Source organism: Ictalurus punctatus, chromosome 9, assembly GCF_001660625.3.
Source record: "Ictalurus punctatus breed USDA103 chromosome 9, Coco_2.0, whole genome shotgun sequence".
Classification (NCBI taxonomy): domain Eukaryota; kingdom Metazoa; phylum Chordata; class Actinopteri; order Siluriformes; family Ictaluridae; genus Ictalurus; species Ictalurus punctatus.
The window spans coordinates 8,951,490-8,959,471 of record NC_030424.2 but is presented as its reverse complement, the minus strand read 5'-3'; the positions used below and the strand labels follow the sequence as shown (position 1 = coordinate 8,959,471).

The 7,982-nt window shown below is 38.7% G+C and overlaps 1 protein-coding gene across 1 annotated transcript; it reads right to left on the bottom strand.

The window, feature by feature from the left end:
* Positions 1 to 5,122: 5,122 nt before the first annotated feature.
* act2 (actin alpha sarcomeric/cardiac) lies at positions 5,123 to 7,866 on the bottom strand (the record flags this gene model as incomplete). Its single annotated transcript, NM_001201266.1, is given in 8 exon segments — positions 5,123 to 5,346; positions 5,633 to 5,814; positions 5,961 to 6,152; positions 6,404 to 6,565; positions 7,092 to 7,176; positions 7,259 to 7,369; positions 7,500 to 7,628; positions 7,738 to 7,866. Coding segments are annotated over 8 exon segments (1,134 nt in total). The 3' UTR covers positions 5,123 to 5,202.
* Between the last annotated feature and the right edge of the window lie 116 nt (positions 7,867 to 7,982).

Genomic DNA, 7,982 nt, shown 5'->3' with positions numbered 1-7,982 from the left:
TTAACTTTAGCTTATGTGATACAGGAGGTAAAGCGATATATAATATATGTCAGAGTGTTAAAGGTGCTAGTTGCAAAAAAAGACGCTGCAGCGACTCCAACTAAAGGATAAATGGTATCACTGTCTTCCACAAACAAGATAACAACAATTTGCATAAAAATTAGAGATGCACCGATACTAAATTTCTCTGCCAATACCAATAGCCGATTATTCAGTGACATCGGCTGATACCAATACAGATAGTTTGGTGGTTCTGCCTTTTATACCTTCTTTTTAATTCTTTAATTATACCTTCTAATTAATTCCACAATTCTTAAGGAAATGCAAATAAAACTTTATTCTCTCTATGTCAAGAAGTTGTTTCAGAGTTGTTTCTTAACTTATTGCATGGTATTAATTCATATTAACATTGACTGAATTCTAAAAAAAACCTTCTTAGTCTCACATTCACTCACCACAAACAAAAGCATTTCTACTTCATCACTGAACATCAAACTGGTAATATATAATATATATTTTTATATATTAACATTAACTGGATATGTAATATACTACTCTACAAATATATTTTTCTCTGCAATATATACTCTTCATGCTGTGCTCATATTCTTCATGCTCATTTTGCAAGACACAGGAAATATGGGAAGAGAACATGTGTAGATTGCCTCTCAAAAGTATTCAACCCCATTTTAAAAGTCATCAGATTAATCTGGATTTCAAACCGATTTGCTCTTATGCCAAGTTAATTTTTCAAGGTCAAAATTCATTATTTGTCAGCGGATCTTTAAATCATTACAAACTGAAAAATACAGCCTGCATAAGTATTCAATCCCTTCAGGATGGTACTTGGTAGAACCACATTTTACTGAAATAATAAAAGCATTATGTCTGTTGGGGTAAGTTCCTAGTGATTTTTGCCCATTCTTCCTGGCAGATTTGCTCCCCTGCTTCTTCAGGTTGTTTGGATGTTGTAAATGTAAAAAAATGGTCCATGACAACACTCCATTCTGCAAACTGATCTGTCAACTGCTATTCGAGAAAGTTGGAATCAGTTTGATGGAGAATAGTGTTTCATTAGTGAAGTCCATGCCTCAAAGAAAAAAAGCCAGAGGAGGAGCAACAAAGTACTACTTGATCTCTAAAGAAATATGCCTTTTATTTATTTTTTTTTAGTTCAAAGCCAGAATGTTCAGTTATTAAATAATAATTGTTTTGTGTCATATCTGTGATTTGTTTATTTCCTACGTAGTAAAAAATAATCTAGGTGAGCATCCTCTAACTGTGATTATTCCATCATTTTGCCAGGGGTTGTAATACACCATCTTCCTGCTGGAGCCATTTGGGATTCGGTCACGAAAGACAGGGTGTCATTGTATTTTATGCTTGGATGGCATTTGCACTACATTTAAATGAACAGTAGGTGGCAGTATGACTGAGTAGACAACGATCTCTGAGATTCACGTCCAGACAGTTGTCTGATTTGAAGAGCAAATACCTTACCAGGTTATGGTGCTCCTTACATTGTGCTGAAATAGTGGCGACATTGCTGTATTAGTTTGTATTTTCAAGCTCAGTTCCATTCTCATTTACAACACAAGGGAAAATCCATGCTCAGAGTTTGGGGTCCCATTACTGGAGTTGGAATTAAGCCTGTAACCCCTAGCTTTAACATCATACTGTAGTCATGTTTCATTGTTAGAAGGTCAGTGCTTCAATTAATTATATTTTCCTCAAATTATCTTCATCCAAAAATGGCAAATCTGGTTTAAAGTGAATTTCCAATTTAGCATAGATGCACCCCATTTCTTGTTTTTTATTATAATTTTGTTTTTAATCCTCTCCAATGGCTGAGAGGCTCAAATGAGTTGTCCTCCAACTGTTAGTCATAAAACCTAAACAACTCTTGTCTAAACTTGAAGCAGGGAGGAAAGTGAAGTTACAGAAGTGGGGCAGAAATCACTTTCTCTCCGAACCATTAGTCAAACTTAAATAAATAAATATGCATATTATATAAATAATAAAATGAGTAAATGCAGGGTCAATATATTGTGAAATATTTAAATCAATCAGTCAGTTAATCAATAATACTGAATTAATTATGATGAAATATTAGTTATTAGATGTTAATAATCATACTCATTTTCACGAAAGCATTGTCACATTGTTTATTATTCATTTTTATTCCACAGTAACAGATTTTCATATTCATGGTTCCAGCTTAAATATCAATGACACAACCGTGGTATTACTATGGTACCTTTCTTACTATATTACCTCCAAAACAGAGTTTTTAGACTGATGGTATACTTAGTCCATGACCTAGTGAACCAGTATCAGGATGTATGTATTAATAGAGATAAATCAGTTCTGTAAGTCACTCTGGATAAGGGCATCTGCCAAATGCCATGAATGTAAATGTAAATACCTTCATGGAAACTATGAAATGAAACTATGAAACCATGGTTTTTATGGTGGTGCTTTATGGCAACTACAACACTACAATGGTATTATTATGTTACTACATAATAACTATGAATTTAATGGTTTTACTATGGTACATTATGGAAACTGAGATATTACCATAGTTTTACTTTTGTGCTTTATGGTCACTATGATACCATGGTTTTACCTTTACTATAGGGTTTCAGTTGGGAGGTCGGGAGTACAAGCCCCAGCACTGCCAAGATGCTATTGTTGGGCCCTTGAGGCCCTTAACCCTGTCTGTATGATGCCATATCATGGCTGACCCTGCACTCAACTTTCAACCCAACTTTCTAACAAGCTGGGATATATGAAGAAAAGAATTTCGCTGTACTGTAATGGATATTTGGCAAATAAAAGCTAATTTTATTTTTTCACCAGTGAATTATTACTACAGTACCAGTACTTTCGCCCAAGTCAATATGTTTTGTAATCTTTCCACCACTGATCAGAGAATGTCTCTCTAGACCAGTGCATATGGTTTTTGTACCACCAAACTCATATTTGCATTCATTTTTGAATGCGATGTTTACGAACAGCAAACCTATAAAATCCCTCTCCATATATTCCATAGATCTAAATGTAGATGTCATTTTGAACCCCCACAAAGCCGGCGGACCAGATGGCATCCCAAGCCGTGTACTCAAGGAATGTGCCCACTAACTAGCAGATGTTTTTACAGACATCTTCAACATGTCCCTTGAGCAGACGGTCTTCCCTGTGTGCTTTAAATCTACCTCCATCACCCCGCTGCCTAAGAAATCTTAGACAATCAGTGTCATGCCTCAATGATTACCGCACTGTCGCACTCATGCCTATTGATCATGAAGTGTTTTGAAAGACTGGTCATGGCTCATCTCAAAGCACTCATCCCACCCACACTGGACCCTCAACAATATGCATACAGACATAATCACTCCATAGATGATGCAATCACATTCACAATTCACCTGGCCCTCTCACACTTGGAAAACAAAGATTCATATGTTAGAATGCTGTTCACTGACTTCAGCTCAGCATTCAATACAATCATCCTACAGACTCTTAATGAAAAACTGTCAGCACCTTGACTAAGCACACCAATGTACAATTGGATACTTGACTTCCTGAGCAACAAACCACAGGTTGTCAAAATCAACACACAGACCTCCCAACCCATCACACTAATCACCGGTGCACCACAGGGCTGTTTACTGTTATACACCCTGCTGACTCGTGATTGCATTGCCAAACACCAAAGCAATAGCATCATAAAGTTTGCAGATGACACCACAGTTGTGGGGCTCATCAGCTCAACGATGATGAGACAGCATACAGGGACGAGGGGAACCAACTCATAGACTCAAAGCCTCAAAATTCATAGACAACAATCTTTCCCTGAATGTCAACAAGAGAAAAGAGATGATTTGTTGACTTCAGATGCACCAAAGCATCTGATCCATCAGCCAGTACTAATCAACGGCACAGAAGTTGAAACAATGCAGACCTTCAAATTCCTTGGCCTACACATCTCCAACAACCTGACATGGTCACTGAGCACCTCCTCCTTAGTAAAGAAGGCCCAATAACGCCTGTATTTTCTAAGGAGGTTGAAGATAGCTGGCATGTCCCCTTCTATCCTGACTGGCTTCTACAGCTGTGTCATTGAGAGTGTACTCTCCAGTTAAACCCCAGCCCCCCAAGGACTGTAATCATAACCCCCAACTGTACTTTAATACAATACAATACAATACAATACAAAGAATAGTATGACTCTACCCCATGACACAAGTGTAATATTATTCTAGGCACATTTCTATCAATCTAGTACCTATCATTGTAATGAATCTGTCACAGACACTTTGTATTTATCAGGACAGTTTCAACTATTATCATGCTAGTTAACATTTAAGAGCTTAGGAATAAAACTGTTGTTAATTAGCCTTAGCTAATGTTTTCTCCCTTCCTTGTTTTCTTGGTTACTTGGTGAAAGGGGCACCAATTTACATATTTAGAATCAGGGTATGATTTGAAGTAGACATCTTTTTCTTTGTGATTCTTGCTTGTACTTTTCCTTGATATGTTAAATAAACTTAAGAGTGTGTACTTTTAATGTTTCTTTACTTGTATTTAAGTAAAGAATTTGAGTACCTCTAACTATAGAGTCAACTTTGTGAATGGTTACCTTATTTTCTGTTATGAATCTAGTGTTTTTGCTGGCCAGACATTCTGAAACTCAAAAATGGCCATTTCTTGTAAACTGCATCTTAGTGTCATCCAGCTGTGGACATTATGTACATTTTGGTAGGAAGAGAAGCTGAGTTTAGTGACTCATCCAGAAAGAGCAACACTGTGTTGCTGTGAATTTAATGTCATTTTAACAGTTTCACAAAGACTTTGTAGAATATGGTTAAACTGATTTAATAGTCTATGATGCACGAGATCAACTAAATGAAAATACTTTTTAGGTTGGCATACTTGATGTAGTCCAACTGCATTGTACATGAACATGTTGTATTAGGTAACCTATAAGGGCATCAAAAGTTTAACTTATTATTTCAGAATGATAGATTTTTAAATGTATATGTACGTTTGTAGTATTACTGTATGTCCAATGTCAGATTAATTTTGAAATATAAGAGCAATAAGTGGAGACAAAACACTGTCATACTGATCCACATTTATTACAACATAACATGTATATACAGTAAAAGAGACAGTACAAATGGAAGGGGTGCTGGTTTAGAAGCACTTCCTATGGACAATGGAGGGGCCGGCCTCATCGTACTCCTGCTTGGTGATCCACATCTGCTGGAAGGTGGACAGGGAAGCCAGGATGGAGCCACCAATCCAGACAGAGTACTTACGCTCAGGGGGAGCAATGATCTGGAGAAAAGGAAGATTTGTTGATATTAGGCTGATGTTCAAGTACATTTTATCATTAAACTCCACTGCCAGTAAAGTATTAGAGCTTGACTTACTATTCACAAATGCTAGTGAGGAACAGGTATCGCAAATCTTATTCTATTCATAAAGCTGCCTGGTCACTAATCCCTTTCATGCTAATAATTGTTAGAAACAACATTTTTGGCTTAAGACTTTCCTTATTAACGAAAACTTATTTGGCAACATGTAGTAAGTGTTATAATCTCTAATGTCAATGTCCTCTTACCTTAATTTTCATGGTGCTGGGGGCCAGAGCAGTGATTTCCTTCTGCATACGGTCAGCAATACCGGGGTACATGGTGGTACCACCAGACAGGACATTGTTGGCATACAGGTCCTTGCGGATGTCAATATCGCACTTCATGATGCTGTTGTAAGCGGTCTCATGGATACCAGCAGACTCCATACCTGTGGTTTAATAACATTTCAGTTGGCAAATAAGCAAAGGTACAGGGTATGTGAATAGAATTGATGAATTAATAACTGGCCACTTTGTCATTTTACTCTAAAATGGAAAAAAATCATTACCATCTTCATATAGAAGTGGAACTCACCAATGAAAGAAGGCTGGAAGAGAGTCTCAGGGCAACGGAAACGCTCGTTACCAATGGTGATGACCTGACCATCGGGAAGCTCATAGCTCTTCTCCAGGGAGGAGGAGGAAGCAGCGGTAGCCATCTCGTTTTCAAAGTCCAGAGCCACATAGCACAGCTTCTCCTTGATGTCACGCACGATCTCACGCTCAGCTAAGAGGGGCAAGTTTCAGAAAAATGATGAGTGAACCAAATGTACAACCTTCACAAAATCCTACTCTTTGAACAAAAAGCAAAACAAAACAGTATATCCTTAGAAAAAAATGGTTCCTCAAGGATTCTTGGAGTCCTTAAAGGCTAAAGTTGCCATTATATCCAAAAACACTTTTAGGTTTGAGTTTTTTAGAGACTTTCTAAAAAGCATGATAAATGTGAAACATATTTGGTTTGGTACCACAACTTACCAGTTGTGACAAAAGAGTAGCCTCTCTCAGTCAGGATCTTCATCAGGTAGTCAGTCAAGTCACGACCGGCCAGATCCAGACGCATGATGGCATGGGGGAGAGCGTAACCCTCATAGATGGGCACGTTGTGGGTGACACCATCACCAGAGTCCAGCACAATACCTGCAGGGGCAGATTTCAGCCACACATGCCTTCTGTCACACCAAAGTCCCTCAGAGAATGTGGCACATCATAAATGAGCCATGCTGCTGACATCAGTGACCACAGGTGCAGCTTTCATTCCAGGACATTAGGGATTATTGCTAATTCTATAGAATGTACTGCTCAATTGTCATGGTGTCTGTTAAATAAGCTGCAGTGCATGTTTCATTGTTCTATGTATCAAAGAAAATGTTTTCAATGACAGCAGGACAATGAGCTCTCACTAATAACATTATTAATTACTCAGTAATAACTCTAGATTTTGTCTCTATAGAGTCATAAGAATGTTGTCTATGGTTACATAATGATTAATTATTTAAGACTAAATTCTGTTATCATGAGCCAGTTACATATATGCCTTGACCTGACTAGATAACATTTTGTTTGACTTTAGCATGATTGATTTTAGCATTCAGTAACCTTAGCATATTTATATATACATTCATACAGTAGTGTAGATTGAAACTGCATTACTGCTAATACTGACCGGTGGTACGGCCGGAGGCGTACAGGGACAGGACAGCCTGGATGGCTACATACATGGCTGGGACGTTGAAGGTCTCAAACATGATCTAGAAATGCAGATTAGAAATGTGTTAATGTCAGCACACCTAAATGAAACAGAGTGAAACGTGGTCATGGAGGTTTGAGTACCTGGGTCATCTTCTCCCTGTTGGCCTTGGGGTTGAGGGGAGCCTCAGTGAGAAGGGTGGGGTGCTCCTCAGGAGCCACACGGAGCTCATTGTAGAAGGTGTGGTGCCAGATCTGAAGGGAATTAACAAACATGGTTCCACTCTATGCAATCAAACATGTGATATTACTTTGTAGGATACCCTAAGTTGACAGATAAGTTACATGGGGAAGCTTAAAGGTTGCTCTCTCTCTCTCCACCCACCTTCTCCATATCGTCCCAGTTGGTAATGATGCCATGCTCGATGGGGTACTTGAGGGTCAGGATACCCCTCTTGCTCTGGGCCTCATCACCAACGTAGCTGTCCTTCTGACCCATACCTACCATCACACCCTGTGGGAGGGAAATAATTCACTTTAAAGGTAACCATGTATATTTACAAGTGTATTTAACAATCCAGCTGAAGATATGTGGTAGATTTTGTTGAAGGAAGGTGGTGTACCTGGTGGCGGGGTCTTCCAACAATGGAAGGGAAGACAGCACGAGGAGCGTCATCACCGGCAAATCCAGCCTTGACCAAGCCAGAGCCGTTGTCGCACACGAGGGCGGTAGTCTCGTCGTCGTCACACATGGTTGGTTTCTGAGATGGTCTGTGGAAGGAAGAGATGACATATTTATGACAGGGACAAATGCTTTCCAAGTGAACATAATATCACTTTACTAGGGGGCCAGGAGTGGAGCATGAAG